The 20043-nt window shown below is 42.7% G+C and overlaps 1 protein-coding gene across 1 annotated transcript in view; it reads right to left on the bottom strand.

Moving 5' to 3' along the window:
* Positions 1–1290: 1290 nt before the first annotated feature.
* kcnk3a (potassium channel, subfamily K, member 3a) overlaps positions 1291–20043 on the bottom strand; it is a 37903-nt gene continuing 19150 nt past the window's right edge. The window contains exon 2 of the mRNA XM_042096446.1: positions 1291–3597. Coding sequence (XP_041952380.1) covers positions 2573–3597 — 1025 coding nt within the window. The 3' untranslated portion in view covers positions 1291–2572. The remainder of the gene's footprint in view (positions 3598–20043) is intronic.

Here is a 20043-nt window from a genome sequence, read left to right as displayed (position 1 = left end):
TGCGGTAGGTCGATGGGGGGGCGGGGAGGATTTGGGGTGTGTGGTGTATCTGACTCGGCATATCATCCCACTGCATTGCACCAATGGCATCATCCGTTAGCCGCGGGCCCTGCACCAAACTCAGACCTGATCCGGTGGAGCCGTGCCAGGAGGAGGCTGGAGCTCGTCCAGAGGTGGCTGCTCTGCCTTAGTGTGTGTTTGGAGTGGCGAGCAACAGATGCCATGGCGGCGGGACGCCTCTTATCCTCCGTGTTTGGGTGCCGCGGTGCCGTCTGTCGTTGGGCCAGGCGTGCTGTGCTGAAGGTGTGAAAATACTAAATAGCGACTCTCCAGACAAGTTCATGGATGCTCATCAGCACCAATCTACCTCAAATATGGTAGATTTCTAAACAACTCTCACTAAATGTGATACGCATGCTTATTAACCTTATTAGACTTGCACAATGTATGTAAACAAGTCCGCTTTTACACTTTGGTGTAAGACTAATATGATGTTTCAAAGTGTGTGCAATAACTCTATATCACTTTATTTAATATTAAAGTGGATTTATAGCCAGAATTAGTTTCTCTCTTGTGACAATTGTAATGTCTGGGTAATATAAGAACCATAGTATGCTTATTGTGAGTTAAAGGTGCTCTAAGCGATGCTAATGTCACTTCTGTTTACTTTCAAACAAAACAGAGAGCTACTGTAGCTCGGTACTTCCTCCCCCTCCCTCCCATGCTGATCCCGTGCAATTGAAACTCTCCTAAACGCGCAACTCTTCTGTGATTTGCTAGAACAGTTTGTTACGTTTTTATGGGCTAGGTTTGTCCAGGTTGTTTTTGTTGCCGTTTTTGGAGCCTGGGCTATCCACAGAGATCGCGTTTTTTTACAGTGTATTTAGGACACAGACAACTAGCGGTTGGTTAGGTGATGTTTGCAGTAAGTGACATAAAATGTTTTAGCCTAAAAACCGCGTGGCATCACTTAGAGCACCTTTAATTTCCAAATTTAGCCATGTGAAGAAAATGAAGGCTTACTCACAAACCTTAATGACTACCTAACAGCTCCCCTGAGAGCTTTGGACCCCAATGTCAAACAACACCATTCAAGTATCATGAGACTGTTCTCTCCTCATTAATATTGGATTCTGAATCCTTTGTTTTTAACAGATTATCTATGCTGTGCATCCAATGCAATAGCATCAAACTGATAACTGTACAAAGCAAACTTCAACACTTATTTCAGCCGATTCTTCCCCAGGACAAAAGTATACTGACAACATGACAAACAGACATTACAAACGGTGACTTGGTAGGGTTTTTTTTTATTCATAAAATTAGAATTATCAATGGCAGGTAAATTCCAACTCTCAAAGAGACAGTTCAGTATTGCCATCCAGATAAGCCTGGATCTGACTGAGATAGAGTATTTCGATTTTGTCCCCCTTATTAAATGCTCCCAAAAAAGACATCCATGACATTCCATACACAATGTGTCCACGTGAATTTTTTCCGACAGACACATCAGTCATTCCCAATTTGGAAATGCAGAGGTAAGACACGGAGCTGGCGGATATCACCTCCTCACTGGCCTCCATGAAATCTCTTAAAATCCTGGTGCTTTACTCCAGGGTAGGACATGAAAACAACAGACATATTAGTGGTCTCATTATAAACATAACAACCATGCAATGAACAGAAGATACAGTGATCATTCTGGAAAAATTAAACAAAAAGGTGCATCATCATAAATTAAACTCAGTTCAATGAGTGTGCACTGTTGGACAGTGTATTAAACAAAAAAAACAAAAACAAACAAACAAACAAACAAAAAAACAAAACAAAAAAACACAGCGATCTAAAGTGCAGCAGTGTATTGAACTAAATTTAGTTTACTATAGACAGTGGCGCACCATGTGCTCTGAATCAAATGGTCAAATGCGTATGATTATTTATTGTTTAAAACAAGTACATAACAAGCAAAACTAAAAAAAAAAAAAAAAAACAAGGATGACTGAGAAACCGCAAAATGACATACCACAAAGACATAGGGACAGACGTGTCGTTTAACAGGAAGTGTTTGGCTTAAAACTGCAGCTTGGATATAGAGATATGTAAGAATGTGTATTGGAATCTACCAACAGAAAGTGAAAGTCTCCCTCTCTATACCACTGCATGTAGCTATGTAGCTTAAATAGTTGTCTTATAACAAATATATATCTATATGTACACTTTTTACTTGTGTGAACTAATGTTCGAAAGTGTTCTTTGTTAGGATTCTGTTAGAAAAAAATACATACTTCACATAAAGTCAGGTCATTGTAACGACTACAAGCATTCTTATAATCTACAGTATATGATTCCCTCACTAAAACTCTTGTTATCCACAGTGTAGTATACAGTACGTAGCATAGAGTATGTTTTGTTGGGGAGGAAGGAACCATTTCTGCGCTTTCCGTTCAGGAAGTTTATCTGTAGAAATACTCTGGAAAAGGAAAATAAAACAAAGCCCCTCTAGCTTCCTCTAGACTCTACATCCGGGCAAACAAGGCCTCCGCCGAAGGCCGATGCAATGACGCAATTTGACCTAGATGGAGCAGCGTCGTTTGGAAGGTCCGCGGTAGGAGGGCACCAGGGTGTGCAGGCCGGTGGAAACAGAGCTGATGGCCGAGGGCCTCTGCAGGCCGCCGCAGGCGCAGCCGTTGGGGTGGAGCGGCAGCGGGCTGCTGGAGAAGGCCTCGCCCTGCTCCATGTAGGTGTCGGAGGTGGAGAGGTCACGCGGGATGATCATGGGGATGGAGTACTGTAGCTTCTCGCGGCTCTTGTACCACAGGCACGAGCACATGGACTGGAAGTGCAGCACCTCGGCGTAGACGTTCCGCAGACCGCGACTGGCGCCACCCCCTCCCCCGCCACCACCCCCTCCTCCTCCTCCACCCCCGCTGCCCGAGCCTCCTCCGTCACGTCCGGAGCAGGCCGCCCCCAGCTCGGAGGCGGCCGATGAGTACGAGGGCGGATCCGGGGCGAAGTGGTACCTCCCTCCTCCGCCTCCGACGGCGCCGCCTCCGCTGCCCATCCCGCCAGCGCCGCCGCCGGCCCTGGACAGCAGCGCCCGCTGCTCGGCGTCCCGCCGCTCGTCCTCGGCGTTCATGGTCATGAAGCGGAGCACCACCAGGTTGAGGAACGCCCCGATGACCGTCAGGCCGGTCAGGATGTAGATGAAGCTGAACGCCACGTACTTGGGGTTGGTCTGCAGGGCGTGGTCCTTCTGCAGCGCCACGTAGTCGCCGAAGCCGATGGTGGTCAGCGTGATGAAGCAGTAGTAGTAGGCGTGGAAGAAGCTCCAGTCCTCGTAGCGCGAGAAGGCCGCCGCGCCCACGCACAGCGTGCTCATGCACGAGACGAAGCCGATGAACACCATGTTGGCCATGCTGACCTCGGTCCGGCGCAGGCCCAGGCACTTCTTGAGGCGGTGCAGCAGGTAGCGGACCAGCGTGTTGATGCGCTCGCCCAGACTCTGGAACATGACCAGGGTCAGCGGAATTCCCAGCAGTGCGTAGAACATGCAGAACACCTTGCCGCCATCCGTGCTGGGAGCAGCATGACCGTATCCTACAGAAGAGAGAGAGAGAGAGAGAGAGTTCACATGTTTATACCCACATTGCTGTATCTCTATTTTCTTTCTGTTTTCTTTATTTTGTGACACTACTGTGTTGTTTGTAACACTAGCTTTGGCAACACTGTACTCCAATAGTCGTAATGATAAAACACCTTAGAATTTGAATTTGAGAGAGAGAGAGTAGGAATAAAGACAGGGAGGACAAATTGGATGGAGAGATGAATAGAACATCTATAAACATTTATTCGGGATTATTGAACAAGAGCTACGTTTTGGTTATAGAATGGTCAGTACGGTTGTCAGGACCAGAGAATACAAAGACCCACTTCTGATCCACCTCCTTATCTTTCTCCTTGGGACACATCTCGAGCCTTTGTGTGATTCTTTTCAGAGTGATACGGTGCGGAACGCACACCACACCTGAACTCACACTTGAAATGATTAATCAGAAGCCATCCCCATGGAAAACTAATTGCATTTGCATGTATGTGTGTGGAGAATGCTGCTCCGAGAGGGGCCACAACAAAACTCGGGCATTAAAGAGTCTCTTCACCTTGCAAAAGCCTCATTCTCTTTCATTCAATTCATTTGTGCTGCATTTGAATGAATGTTGGTGATTGTTAGTCCAGCAAGAGTGGTGTGAAGGATGACGACAGCAGGTGACAATAGCTAGGTCATATTCCCCCACCCCCCTGCAACATAATATTGAGTCCTTGCTCAAACCTTACACATTAGTTGTGGTCTGTTTGGTCTGCCTGGCAAAGGGGTTCTGAGCACCATGGTGACTTGCGTGAGAAGGTGTGCACGTGTTTCTGGCCCCTAGCTGATAAGGGTGCATGCCTCTCATGCTGTCGCGTATGCACTGCACACTCAAACAGAAAAGCCACGCTTCTCTTTGGCAGCACTGTGCAGTGAGCACACGTGGAGACGTCGCTTGCTACAATGCGATTATGCACGTCAGCTCCGTCTCATTTTCAACTGACTTAGTTCTGTAAAAATGTATTTTCTCTTTTTTTTAAAGCTCCTAAGCTCAAAGTTGAGACTCTCTGCACCGTGTGTGTTTATGCGATCAGAAAGAGGTCCTTGGCCACCGCAACACGTGCTGCTTCACATTCTCTCAAAAAGCTCTTTAAGTTCATACCGCAAGGAGTGAGTGAGGCAGACCAGCGTCATTCAGTGACGTAGGCCAGTTATGATTGAATTTTCCGGCACGTTTTCTTATTAGTTATCTCTGCTCCACATCTTAATGCCCCCGTGAGGTGCTTCAGCCTGAGAGTCCTGCGTCACTTTTTAAAAAAAGCATTCTCTCAAGATGTAATTATGCGCGGTGCGCACCTGTTGGTCGACCTGGTTCCTCCGGTGATCAAAGCGTTTCCCGTCATCTACCTTAATGCGGTTGTTTATAACTCCCATAAGTGATGGTGAAAGGGTATGAAAGGGAACTTGTTTCCTCCCAGACAAGCAGGACGGCGGATAATCAATCACCAAAAGAACATAATAGCCCATTAAGTTGCACGTGCGCGCGCACACATACACACACACACACACACACACAGGTATACATGCACCACTTTGATAACTACCTGTCTCATATTCATATATAAAACATTTCACTCAAATATCAGAAGAAACTTTGCCTCAAATCAAGGGTTGAACAACAGCCACTACAAATATGCAAATCCTGAGGCAGAGATAGGTTCAATCAACCTCGAGTCAGTGGCAACGTGGAGTGCTCCTTTCAGAGGCCTCCCGACGCTGATTTCAGCTGTGCGCTAATAGGGCCGAGTGGGGTGTTTACTGCAGAGGCACAGGCAGCTACAGACGTCAGCTTTGCAGAGGCTCAGTTTGTGGCGGCGCCGCTGCGGCCGCCAGTGTATTAGCATGACTGAGAGAGTCATCAGTGACAGCCTGAGTTAGCGGCACGACAAAGTGAGACAGCTCAACTACACGACAGTCCCCACCCCAACCCACACAAACACACACACACACACACACACACACACACACACACACACACACACACACACACACACACACACACACACACACACACACATTCGCCCGCTAAGACACACACACACACACACACACACACACACATACAGACATTCATCCGCTAAGACACACACACACACACACACACACGCACACACACACACACACACACACACACACACACACACACACACACACACACACACACAACACATATATCTCATAAATGCTACACAAACTCACTAAGGGTCCCTTGATGCTGAGATGGGACAATGAGCAAACATCTATGGCAAGCCGATTGAGCATTTATTCTGATATCTTGATATCAGGCATAATTGTCATGTACATGTAAGCCCTTTTTGTCAACTAGTTAACTAGTGAGCCATGTTTGTGTGAACTAGTTAACTAGTGAGGGCCAAAATATGCACACTAGTTAACTAGTGGGAGCCAAAAGGCTCACTAGTTAACTAGTCAACACATTTTAGCTTCACTAGTTAACTAGTGAGAGCCAGAAATGTCTACTAGTTAACTAGTAAAGGCCAAAATGCATACCAGTCAGCTAGTTGAAGGCTTTTGGGTCTCACTAGTTAACTAGTGACAGCCAAAAATGTGCACATGTTTACTAGTGAAGGCAAAACACCTCACTAGTTAACTAGTTGCAGTAGGTCAATGTCACTAGTTAACTAGTGAACCATAAATGGCTTACTAGCTAGCTAGATGATGGCAGTAGGCTCACTAGTTAACTAGTTGATGCATCATTTGTCCAAACTAGTTAACTAGTGAGGTCATAAATGTATACTAGTAAACTAGTTCAAGACAAAATTCACACTAGTCAACTAGTGGCGCAGAATTCAAATTAGGAGGCGAAGAATTCTGGAAATTGAGGCTTTCTATTGGCTCCCTATGTCCAAATAGAACATGATAACCAATCACAGTGCAGAATTTCACAAAATCCCACCCACAACATTTGCATGTGGCACACAAGTTAACATGCTGGCGAAAGGTACTCTAGCTAGTAAACTAGTGGCTTCAGTGTGACACTTACATGTAAACTAGCGAAGGCAGAACTGCTCACTAGTTAACTAGTGAAGAGACAAATGCCCACTAGTTAACTAGTGAGGTCTAAAAAGTGTCACTAGTTTACTAGTGTGCACCAAAACACCCACTAGTGAACTAGTGATGGCAATTTCCATTCGACTAGTTAACTAGTGAGGTGCAAAAAGTGTCACTAGTTTACTAGTGTGCCCCAAAATGCCCACTAGTTAACTAGTGAAGGCCATTTCAGCCCCACTAGTTAACTAGTCAGGGGCCTCATTACAGAAACTTCCTAACTCTGAAATCCTATCTTATCTCAGTTTAGGATGGCATTTAGGATTTTTGGTATTACAGAAGCATGTTTCCTAACTGCATTTAGGAAAAAGGCCTATCTTAACTTAAGATAGGAATTTGGCCATTACAGAACCATCCTAACTCAAGAATTTCCTAACTTATGAATCCTAACTTAGGATGGCACATACCCTGTCCTAAATGCAAAATAACTGCCAAAACTGACTGCAACAGTCTTGTGAGAGTGGTTGCCTAGCCTATGACAAGATGATGGACATGGCTGTTAGGGACACCATAAAGCATATTTCACTAAATAAGTTAATTAAGTGAAAACTTAAAAATGTAGCCTATAAGCTATGTGTTTTAAAACAATTATAATATTTATAACAATTAAATATTAATAATTATAACAGAATATTAGACTATTACTGGTATGTATTATTATAAATATGTTTTTTGTTTTTCCATTTTTTTATCCTGTTCATCCAATGAATCAATATTGACACACTCTCTTTCTTCCTACATAGGCCTAACCTAGACCTATTTCTCTCTGATATTATGGTTTGTCCATCTTGAGCAAACAACTGTCTTTAGAACACCATCTTTGCAACCTGACATTCTAATAGATACATTCTCATAGATACAGGCAGTGTTGTATACATTCTAATCATAGAAACAGGCATGACAGGACGATTGCCGATTTAAAAATCTAACTGACAGTTATGGTTAAGATTTCTTAAGTTAAGATAAGATAGGAGGTCTGAGATAAGATAGGACACAGCCATGAGTTTAGGAACTGCTTCTGTAATAGGAAGATAGGATTTTTCCTATCTTTGAAACTTAAGTTAAGATAGGACAAGCAGTTAGGATATTTTTCTGTAATGAGGCCCCAGATGCCAAAATGGTCACTTGTTAACATGTAAAGGCCAAAATACCCACTAGTTTACTAGTGAGGGTGTTGTGGGCCTTACTAGTTAACTAGTGGCATGCATATTTTGTTCACTAGGTAACTAGTTACACCTAAAAACACAAACAATCTGACCGTTTTTGTCCACTAGTTAACTGTCTACAATCTTTAGTTTTTCAGTTATTAGTCTGAAAATCGCGTTAAAACTGGAGGCATTTGTATATGGTTGCTTAGCAACAAAACATTGCAGTAACATGAACATTGATGATAGCATTACTAATGTGGCAAGACTAGCTCAAGTGGTTAAGCAGCAGGACATCATGTGGGAGACCAGGGTTCAATTCCTAAGAAGTGCATGAGGTTTTTTTCTTGAGCTTTTAATTACTTTTGAAACCATGTGCAGTTAATGTGTACAATCTTTTGTTTTTCAGTTATTAATCAGAAAAGCGTGACTGAATGGATACATTGTGGTTGCCTAGCAACAATAAACAAAGAATAGTATTAAAATCGATCCCTTGAATCTTTGGTGTGGATCACTAAGAGCTCACTTGTTAAAGCATGGGGTTTCCCTGTTATTATTAAAAACCATTTTAACAGAATATGAGATACTGCATACTGCAGGCTCTGCTTTACTATCTATACTGAAGTACCATTGCAGAGCAGTGTGTCACTTTAGCCTCTAGGGGCACCCATCAGGACCTGATCACGAGGCTATGAACAGTAAATTTACATTTAGACTGGGTGGGATTCTTACATAATACCCAATAGGAGTCTTCTACCCACCCTCTCATTAGAATTTGCATAATAGCCGTTTTAGGCACTAGTTAACTAGTGAGCTGCTTCACTGCCACACATGCAAACTAGTGAGACTTCAATTGTTCCACTAGTTAACTAGTGGACAAAAACGGTCAGCTTGTTTGTGTTTTTAGGTGTAACTAGTTAACTAGTGAACAAAATATACATGCCACTAGTTAACTAGTAAGGCCCACAACACCCTCACTAGTAAACTAGTGGGTATTTTGGCCTTTACATGTTAACAAGTGACCATTTTGGCATTTCACTAGTTAACTAGTGGGGCTGAAATGGCCTTCACTAGTTAACTAGTGGACATTTTGGGGCACACTAGTAAACTAGTGACACTTTTTGCACCTCACTAGTTAACTAGTCGAATGGAAATTGCCATCACTAATTCACTAGTGGGTGTTTTGGTGCACACTAGTAAACTAGTGACACTTTTTAGACCTCACTAGTTAACTAGTGGGCATTTGTGTCTTCACTAGTTAACTAGTGAGCAGTTAAATATTTACATTTTAAATTTTCAATCAAATTATTTTTTAATCCATGATTTTTTGGTAACAGGGTTGACTAAACTAGCTTGTCCCCTTCTGTCAGACAGAGCAAAACCGTAATAAAAGTCATTAAAAGAGAACAACACTTTTCTGGTCTTTTCACCATTAACTTCCTGGAAGGCAGGGGATATCACTTCCTGAAAATGATGTAACTTTTGGCACAGTTCATTTTCTCCAAAGGGGGTTTTTATCCAAAAGTAACAGGGTTGACGACAACATGGGGACAAATGTAAAATGTTGATTTTTTCATCATTTTAAAAACATTCCAAATAAAATTGTTTAATGATCCGTGAACAAACACTTGAGGCTTTTTGTACATGTATTTATTTTTTATGATAATTTGACTTTTTTATCCTAAATAGCCAGTGATACTAGACAAGTCATACCGAGGGACAAGCCATTTTTACAGCTTTTGCAATATTCCTAATACGAAAAGTGCTTAAAATCATTTTAAAAAAATGATGAATTCTTAAAAAGTAAATAATTTATTTTTCCCATTATTATATTTCCTAAAATATAAAATAATTATGAAAAAAATATTGTTAATTCAGCTTTGCAAGACACTTTTGTTTGAGGGACATAAAATGGCACGTTTTCGTAGAATGACACTTATGCTGTAACTAGTTAACTAGTGTGCACAAACATGGCTCACTAGTTAACTAGTTGACAAAAATGGCTTGCATGTTGGCCTGATATCAAGATATCAGAATAAATGCCCAAGCGGCTGGCCAAATTACATAGAAGTTAACAAGTGGGAATTTGACATTCAGTAGTCAGCTAGTAAACATTTCTGTACCTTACTAGTTGACTAGTAAAATATAGAAGTCTTTAAACTAGTTAACTAGTGCACATTTCAGTGTCCACTAGTTAACTAGTGAACATGCTGAGCATTACTACTTAACTAGTAAGATATGAAACATATGAACTAGTTAACTAGAGAGAATTTGGGCCTTACTAGTTAACTAGTGAGCATTTTGGCTGTCACTAGTTAACTAGTTCACAGAGAAATGGCTCACTAGTTAACTAGTGGACAGAAATGGCTTGCATGTACATGACAATTATGCCTGATATCAAGATATCTGAATAAATGCTCAATCGGCTTGCCATAAACATCCTTCTCATCGGCTCCATCTTACAAGTTGAAACAGTCAGGTACATGCACACACACACATACATTTAACATTGTAACCTCATGAACTGAAAGAGAGCTATTACCTAAGCGGTCAGATCATCATACACACACACACACACGCACATACAGGCATTAAGACATAAGACTCAGGTCAGCTGTAAGTCTGTACCAGGAGGGGAGTTGCCAGGGTCAAATCGGAGATGACAGCAAAGTCAGTCGTGACGCCTCTCTGCCACTCAAGTGACAGAACACACAGTCAAAGGTCAATGTCGGTGAGGTGGCTTCATCCTGGGCTCCCACCCTAAGCACCCATGTGATGCGTGTTCTCAGGTGCCATTGTGCATGCATGGCAGAGTGCACTCACGTGGGCAGCTAGGGCTCGGTGACACTTGCCCAGGGGTAAATTAGCAGGAAGGGTAGACTGATGGCCAGGGGTAAATGAGCAGGAAGGGTAGACTGATGGCCAGGGGTAAATTAGCAGGAAGGGTAGACTGATGCTCTGCACTGCTGTTGTGCTACAGGCCATACTTACAGTTTGTGGGCACCTAGATGCTGACATTTCCTATGCCATTTCTAAAAAAATCTGTATGAAAACATTTAGAAAGCCACCGTTTAAAAAATAAAACACACCCCAAAACCATCGGTAGCAGAACCATAATGGATTACACTTTACAGTGTCGACATAAGAGTGACATGACACGGTCATGAACGTCATAAACAAGTCATAAACGTTTATGACATAACGCTTCTGTTATTACATGTAAATGACATTCGGTTTTTGTCATAACAAGTTAGGGTTAGGATTAGGGTTAGGTTTAGAGTTAGGGTTAGGGTTGGGGTTATAGGATTAGGGTTAGAGGTTAGGATTAGGGTTAGGTTTCATGTGTCATGACAGTGTCATGTCACTCTTATGTCGATACTGTCAAGTAAAGTGTTACCCCATAGGGTTATTCAAAGAAATTGTGTTCTGAATGCTGAAAATCCTTTGTAGATTATAGTTTGGTCTTTAAAGGCCACATAATCCATTGTATCATAAAATATGTCTTTGTCAATGTCTGTGGAATATACTGTAGCCTTTGTCTCCATAGCTCTCTTTGTATTGCTGTTGTACAAAACTTATTGTGCTGGAAGAAAATTGAAGTAATGTGTATGCTGTTGGTTCTTTTTGCCATTGCTTACATCAAAATGTCTTGGGTATTTAGCTATAGAGAGGCCAGGGTCGCCCCTTTGGTTCAGGGGTTAGGTGTCCAACTAATTTGCCGAGACACTTAAACACATGGCCTTTGATGTATTATCATATTTGACATATTGACATAGAGTTGTTCGGAGGTTTAATAGTGATACTCTCTTAAAAACTCGAAACAACTTCATTTCAGCATGTCACATGAGATGAAACATCACAGCCCACCATTTTAAGGGACGTTGCAAAACAAGCCACAAGAAGTTGATTGTCTATTAAAAAAAAATCAATTTCTCGGAAATTACAATATGAAAAGCAAAACGTGAAAAGCCCAAATGCGGTGAATGGTAATCTGGAGCCTTTTCAGCAGGCCTAAAAAGGCAGTCATTAACAAAAATGAACAAGGGATGAGAAAAATATCCACAAAGGTCAGCAGCTCACAGGTGCACCCTCATCCTGTCCTCCACCCCCACCTCTCTCTTCATCCCTCCATCTCTCCGTAGACCACTTCTCATTTACAGACATTATCATTCCCAGAAAATAATTTGCGGCTCAGCTTTACAGAAACAAACAAACCACGCAGGTGGTTTCATTTGGCCCGTTTCGCTTTTCCGCCAGGTACTCCAGCAGCATCTGTGAAGCCCGGGGGCTCTTGGCGAACGTTAGGCCCCAGCGCAATCCTGGTTATTAGGGAGGGGAATAAATTGAAGAAATTAACCTGGATTTTGTCAATTTATGCGGCTGCCAGCCATGTGTGAATGATTCTAATGTGCGACAGAATGACAAATGGCGGTAGGGAACCATACCGAATGCGTTGCTAATTTATAATGAACAGAAAAACTGTAATGTTGAATTTTAATCGTTACTAGGAAGCTGCATATAGTAAGATAACAGGTAAGACAGAGGAAAGTCATTGAAATGGGGGAGTCGGCGTGCGCAGGAATTAAAAAATATGAGGCATCGAGCATCTTCAACTAAACTGTATTTTACGGAATCCACGACATGGTCTGGTGGCGTAATCATCACACACACACACACTCAAGTACACATCAATCAATTTGGTTTGGATCCTCTTACATCCTTTATATCACAATAGATTTCAGCACTGTTTCCTGTTCAGCTTGGCATCACTGGACGTCTGTGTCACTGACACTAAAGTAAGCAAATCTGCAATGTAATTATTATTTGAAAAGAACATATCAGTGGGATGGGCTCCTAGGGAATAACTTGAAACACTCTGGCCTGTTTGTTCCTGTTCTGTTTCAGTGCTCCACGTGTTGCCTCTTTCGTGTACCATCCCTTTCCTACTGAAGCAGCCCCATGAGGTGAGACTATGATGTTTTTCTCCTGTCTTGTTCCTCTCCCTCATCTCTCTCTCTCTCTCTCTCTCTGTCTCTCTCTCTGTCTCTCTCTCTGTCTCTCTCTCTCTCTCTCTCTCTCTCTTTCTCTCTCTCGCTCGCTCTTTATTGTTATGAAATCTTTCCTCCTCAATGATTTCACTCCATGGCCCATTTTTTATTTTATTATTTTTCTCTTTAATCCCTCCATTCATTTCCACTGGACTGCACACAGCTTTACCCACAACGCAGCCACATTAACCTTCACAAGGATTTTAGAAATTAAATTCCTCATCGCTCCAGTCATTCACATTTCACAAGCTCGTGTGAGTGCGAGTGAGTGAGAGTTTTAAAAGCTTCTCACTTTATCTTAGAGTGGCACTCCTTTTAGTTCTGCGTGCTCACTTCTCTCCTGTCAGATCATGGGTGTGTGTGTGTGTGTGTGTGTGTGTGTGTGTGTGTGTGTGTGTGTGTGTGTGTATGTAAGAGTGGGTGGGGGAGTGTGTGTGTGGTGTCCTTTCAAAACATCACTTGATCCAGGAATAATGATTTCAGCTATTACTGTACAAATCTGACTGACCACACGCACACACACACACACACACACACACACACACACACACACACACACACACACACACACACAAACCCTCATATACACATGGCACCTAATTGGACTGGCATAACAAAGGTGTTAGAGGAGAGGGGGCTCTTTTGAAGATTAAATAAATAACTACGCAGGACCACATCAAAGGTCTGCAGTCTCGAGCCTGGCGAGCATCCTTGTCCTTGTCGTGACTATTCAATTTGTATTGATGTGCCAGCACATCTTGTTCAGCACGAGAAGGCGACTGGAATACCGCTCACGTCTAAACACGTTGCCTGCGAGGGTAATCCCCCCCTGCTCATGTTACTCTGAAAAAGGTTGCTCATGTATTATTTCCATCGCTTAAGCTTATCCTAAGATTTGTTTTGTACAAGAGCACTTCTGTCAGACTGATCACTTGTTTGATGAAGCAGCATCATTGTCAGAAAATATAGTATAAGTCGGCACACTGGAGATAAACCAAAATATACCTACATAGGAGCTCTTTGAAATAGATCGAGTTTACTTCAAAGTGAGATGGCACCAAATTTGTACCAAAGTTAGGAGTGTGAAGGTACTGAACCATTTATGTACAGGACGTTGGTTTAAATACAGATTTGTACCATATGTACCAAATGCAGTCTTAAATAGTAAACAGCAGTATGCATTTTTCGTGCAGACCATTTTTCAAATTCAAGTTCCCACACAAACATATCAAATGGTGGACCATTTGTTAGTTTATTAATTAAAATAAAAAAAACATTTGGCTCTTTTTCAAAATACTATTCCTGCTTATATATGTTGACACAATATTGTCGGTGAATGTTAGGCTAGCAGTACTTACAGGCTGTAGCCTACTGAAAATTAACCAAACCGTGATTTCAATACCGAGGTACGTACCGAATTGTGATTTTTGTGTATCGTTACACCCCTTACCAAACCAAAGTTTCTGAGTTATTGAAGTGTCACATTAATGGTATAGGTTTTATTTCCCTTTTACACAGTCCTAATGCCCAACCCAGCTAACCAATACATTGCTGGCATTTTTTGTAAGTTCTTGCTAGAGTAATGATTAATCAGCACTTGAAAATGTAAGAATTAGACTAGTTTGAAATTAACTTCATAAATCAAAATATATAAATCATTAAAACGTGACTATGTCCATCCATTACTGGACATCCCCCCTCTTATTATGTAGGCTATATTTACATACGTACGTATATTTACATACGTACAAGCATCATTACTAGCTCATTGCTAACAACACAGGCAAGCAAGGAAGGACTCAGTGTTGTCAAATGTTTCCTTTAGGTTAGCATGAGGGTGATCTAGTAGTGGGATGAAACTGTTCCACAGACAGTACAGAGTAGAAAGTTCAAAGCATATTTACAAATATATTTAGTCAAGTCAAGTCGGCTTTTATTGTCAATTTCTTTACATGCACTGGTCATACAAAGAATTGAAATTTCGTTTCTTACTTTCTCATGCAGACATAGACATACTTTAAATACAGACATAGACATACTATAGACATAGCCATAGTCCATAAAACATTAAATTAAAGTGCAAGACTGAAATATAGAACATGTATGTATCAAAATAGAAATATAGGACATATATATATATAAAAAAAAAATAGAGGTAGTTGTGTTGTATATTTATATAGTCTTAACAGTTACATGAAGTTTAAACTTGTGCTTGTGTGACCTGTATATTTACATTGATATACAGCTAGGCTGCGCAGTCACAGTGCAGTTCCACAGGGCGGTGTTGGGGGGGGGGGGGGGGGGGGGGGGGGTTAGGGTAGACAGGATCCTAGTTTCCTAGGTTCCTGGCTGGCTGGTGGGTGGGGGGGGGCTGTCAGTGATGGGAGAGTTGGTAGAGTGTTCAGCATCCTGATTGCTTGGTGGATGAAGCTACTTGCCAGTCTGGTGGTGCGGGAGCGGAGGCTCCTGTACCGCTTTCCAGAGGGCAGGAGGCTGAACAGTTCGTGTGCAGGGTGGGTTGTATCCTTGACAATCATTAGTGCTTTGCGGGTGAGGCGGGTGATGTAAATGTCCTGCAGGGAGGGGAGTGGTGCTCCAATGATCCTCTTAGCTGTGTTAACAGTGCGCTAGAGGGTCTTCCTGTTCTGATCTGTGCAGCTTCCGCCCCACACTGTGATGCTGCTGGAGATGATGCTCTCGATGGTCCCTCTGTAGAATGTAGTCATGACGGGAGGCGTGGCACTTGCCTTCTTCAATTTGCGCAAGAAGTAGAGGCGCTGCTGGGCTTTCTTCGCCAGTGATGCTGTGTTGGTGGTCCAGGAGAGGTCGTCGCTGATGTGCACCCCCAGAAATTTTGTGCTGCTCACTCTCTCCACAGCATCTCCGTCGATGGACAGTGGTGGCAGTTGTTTGTGGCCTCTCTGAAAGTTGACAACAATCTCCTTGGTCTTGCTGACATTTAGCAGGAGGTTGTTGTCTTTGCACCATTTAGCCAGCAGGTCTACTTCTTCTCTGTAGTGAGCCTCTTTTATGAAGCAGCTGCTGCTGTGTCTGTTTCATCCTCTAACTGAACTTTTGACTCTGCTAAAAAATATTTTCTTGTGTTTCTGTGGTCACTGTCAGTTCATATGACAGAGTGAATCGCTTTGTCCCTCACAGACTGCTGTTTGACAGAATGAATGGATTTTGAACGGATCAGTGAAAATAAATCTTTAGTCAATAATTCGACATAAATTGAAAAATATGAGGGGTGCTGTGGCATAACTGGCTACAGCGCCTGTACCATATTCGAGTCCACGTGTCCACGAGACCTGAGCTCGAGAACGACCCGGGTCATTTCCCAATCTCTCTCTCTCTCTCTCACTCGCTCCATTGTCTTGTCAAACTTAAAGGCATAAAAAGCCCCCAAAAATGTAAAAAAATATAATATCAAATAAAAAATATAATATCAGACAATATTTGAAAGGAAGGGGTGAGAAAATATCAATTATCAACTTTCTTAGATGTCAGACTTACAGCTAACTACTGTCCCCTTACACATGTTCTGTTAATGCAAAGAATCTTTAAAAGAAGAAACAGAATCTTTATAAGAAGAAATATCACTTGGCTTTTTAAAATGGCATTATCAGGTAGCTGGCTGCAGTCTAGTTGTGGTGAGATAGCGATTATCTTTTTGCAGTAATTAAAGCTGCAGTTGGCAAGTCTGACAGATTGAGGGACTTTGCCAAAATGTTGAATGTTTACAACTCTAAAATGCCCCTTCCCCACTACCACTGAGCACCCTCTCATTGAGTTGGTGCTCGTCAGTGCGCACCAGACTGCACCAGACTGTGATTGACAGTCAGATCTCACACAGCCCTGCTCTGATTGGACCAGAAAAACTGGGAGCTGTGAATTTTTGCAAAACAAATAACAGGTTCTAAGTGGAGGTAGCCAAGCCAAGTGCAAGTTTTTTTTCTAAAACCGGCTGATTTATGTTGTTCTGTCGGAGCATAGTGTCAGTTTCAGTGAATATGATCAAAAAAATCTTGCCAACTGCAGCTTTAATCCTCATAATATTAATTAATTTATCTGAAGCTTTTGTCCAAAGCGATTTAAGGTATGATCACACGCTTCTGCTGAATGTGTTGATGATGAGGCTTCTTATTCACACATATTGCTCACAGCAAAAAGTTGAAAATTGTTCACAACGCTCACAAAGTTAGCGAGAAATAGACACTGTCTAAAAAGCTCTTATTGTAACCCCATCTCGCTTCAATGCATACACACCCACAAACGTTAAAAACATTAAATATATCTTAATAGAATCATTGAGAGCCAGATGAATGTGGTGCAATCATTGCATTTTTAGAATTGCATTGGTACTTTGTGCATTTCCATTTGACGAGAAGGCGTAGACAAGACCACTTATTGCAGCTGGGTTCCAGAAGCCTTTTCCTCAGAATCACTCCAATCACTCTTGGCATTTTAACTCTTCTCGAGTGCTATCATACAGTAATTGTTTTCTCTCCAATTTTATTGCATCATGCTCATTTCCACTTGGCCAAACTGTCAGGTTATGAGGAGGGGTGATGTAAATTGTCCACAATAAAGGAGAAGGGGAAAAAAGAGAAAGATTAAAGATGGAGGTGGCAAGGGGGGCCACTGCAGCATGGAAAGGCAGACTAGCCTCGGGCATCCCATTACAACCAGCTTCATGCCTTGGCAAAGTGTCTGGATGCTTTCAGAGCACGCAGAGACATTTTGTGGATGGTGAAGCCGTCCTCATTGGGAGCGACTGTGAAAAGCACCACAGGGAATAAGAACTGGGGGGAGGGAGAGGGTTGGGTGGGGATGAGGGAGGGTGTTGGGGAGGGCAGTGCCAACTGAAATGTGCCCGGGGGAGTTAGAAATCTTGGCCACGGCTCAAGCCGAAATGTTCTTAGACGTCTGCACCCCTGGGGGCAGGAGAGGACTGGATGCTGAACGCCTACGGAAGCACGAATGGAGCAGAGAGAAAGATGAGAAGAACATGGGGCATGATGCAGGTCAAGGGAGAGACAAAGAGAGAGAAAATTATATATATATACCAGGAAAGTGTGGATGAGAGAGAATGCAGATGCAACATTTATAGAGGTCCAACATTAACGGTATTGACCTTCACAAAATGGAATGCTAAGCTACTGTATTGTCAACATTTAAGATTTCTTTGTTTCTCAGATAGGGGTGTAACAGTACACAAAAATCACAATTCGGTACGTACCTCAGTATTGAAGTCATGGTTCGGTTAATTTTCGGTACAGCAAGCCTGTAAGTACTGCTAGCCTAACATTCACTGACAATATTGCTGATACTCAACACATATAAGCAGGAATAGTATTTTGAAAAAGCGACAAATGTTTTTTTGCTTTTTTAATTAAACTGACAAGTGGTCCACCAAATATGTTTGTGTAGGAACTTGAATTTGAAAAATGGTCTGCACGAAAAATGCCATACTGTTGGTTACTGTTTAAGACTACATTTGGTACATTCGGTACACATCTGTATTGAAACTAACGTCCTGTACCTAAAGGGTTCGGTACAAATACAGTACATCTTCCTTCACAGCCTTATTCTCAGATTATATGGCATTTTAGAGCCAGGGATAAAAACATAACCCCACTTAAAACTAAAAGTGAAAGATCAAAATCACTGCACACTGATCACTATTAATGTAGTGTTTTTAATGGAGAGAACAACGTGTTTTGCTAAGCGCTTCATCAGGTTTGCTTTGCCCACTTAAAAGTATTTACATCCTTTCAGCCTCTCTGTAAAATCTATGGCCCTCACACTCAAGCGCAGAAGGATCTGCTCATCTTGCCTCAGTGCTACACTGCTACTGGGGCAGTTTTTTGCCTTCTAAGGCTTTGAGCCTGGCCCTCATAATGGGTGATTCTATCGAGGCTCAAAGGACATGTGTCCTCCCAGAAAATGTTATGTGTGCAATTGAGTGTGTTAGTGTGTGTGCAAACGTCACTGGCATCCCTCTCCATGCCTGGCAACCTTATCTTTCGCTTATCTCTCTCTCTCTCTCTCTCTCTCTCTCTCTCTCTCTCTCTAAAACAACTCTTCCCCCTTGTCTCCATGATGTGTGGAGTCCATGCTCCCTTGCTCCTGGATCTCTCATCCTGATTGACGTCAGACCTCTCCCTCTCCCTCTTTCTGTCCCTCTCATCTCTCTCTCTTCAATGTCTCTCCTTCTCCTTCTTTGACTTTATACTTTCAGTCATGCTTGCTCTGACCCTCGTTGGCTATTACATGCTCCATCTTCCCTGCCCTGCCCCCATCCTAGAAAGTGTTGTTCTTAAAATTTTAACCCCCCCCCCCCCCCCCCCCCCGCCCCTCCGGGTTCTTGTCTAACCCCCCAAACACATTACTAGCGGCCCAGTGCGTTCCCAGGCTGACTTGTTCCCCTTGAGTGGACACACGTCCTCCTATTTTCCCAGCAGCCCCCTGTGATTTGTGGTGGTCACACATCATGGGGATGCCATCAATCTCTTATCGACACCTCATCCTTGCACTCACCCTCGGACTCGCCTAACAGTTTATGTATTAGCTGTTCCGTAAAGCCTGCCCTGCACTCAGTCAAGCATGTGTGCATGTGTGCACTGTACGCACACATACTATATGTAAGGACACTTGCTTATGTTGTTCAAATTGTAGAAAAATGCAGACACACACACACAGAGGGAGAGAGATATATAGAGAGAGAGACAGACACATACATACACACACACACACACACACACACACACACACACACACACACACACACACACACACACACACATCGTTCTGTTAGCTTGTGTACCTCCTGACCCATGGTCCACTGCTGCGTACAGCTGTTTCTCACTAGCGACTGAGGCCAAGTTACTGTAGGTTTCTGGGAAATCTGGCTATTTGGGGTCTCTGTGACGCTTGTTTATTTCACCAGAAGCCTCTGATGTAGAGCAGGAGCTTTCACGGCCAGGGAGAGGCCCACTGTGTGAGGAGCTTAGGTCTTAGGGTGACTGGTCATATAGACACTTCAATCCCCAAACATCACCATACTTGTCCAGAGACACATCTGAGGGTGTGAGGTCAGGGAAGGAAAGAGATTTAGTTGAAATCCCTGGTAGAGACT

Source organism: Alosa sapidissima, chromosome 6, assembly GCF_018492685.1.
Source record: "Alosa sapidissima isolate fAloSap1 chromosome 6, fAloSap1.pri, whole genome shotgun sequence".
Taxonomy (NCBI): Eukaryota; Metazoa; Chordata; class Actinopteri; order Clupeiformes; family Clupeidae; genus Alosa; species Alosa sapidissima.
Note: the sequence above shows the minus strand (reverse complement) of the source record. Positions and strands in the feature narration are given on the sequence as shown.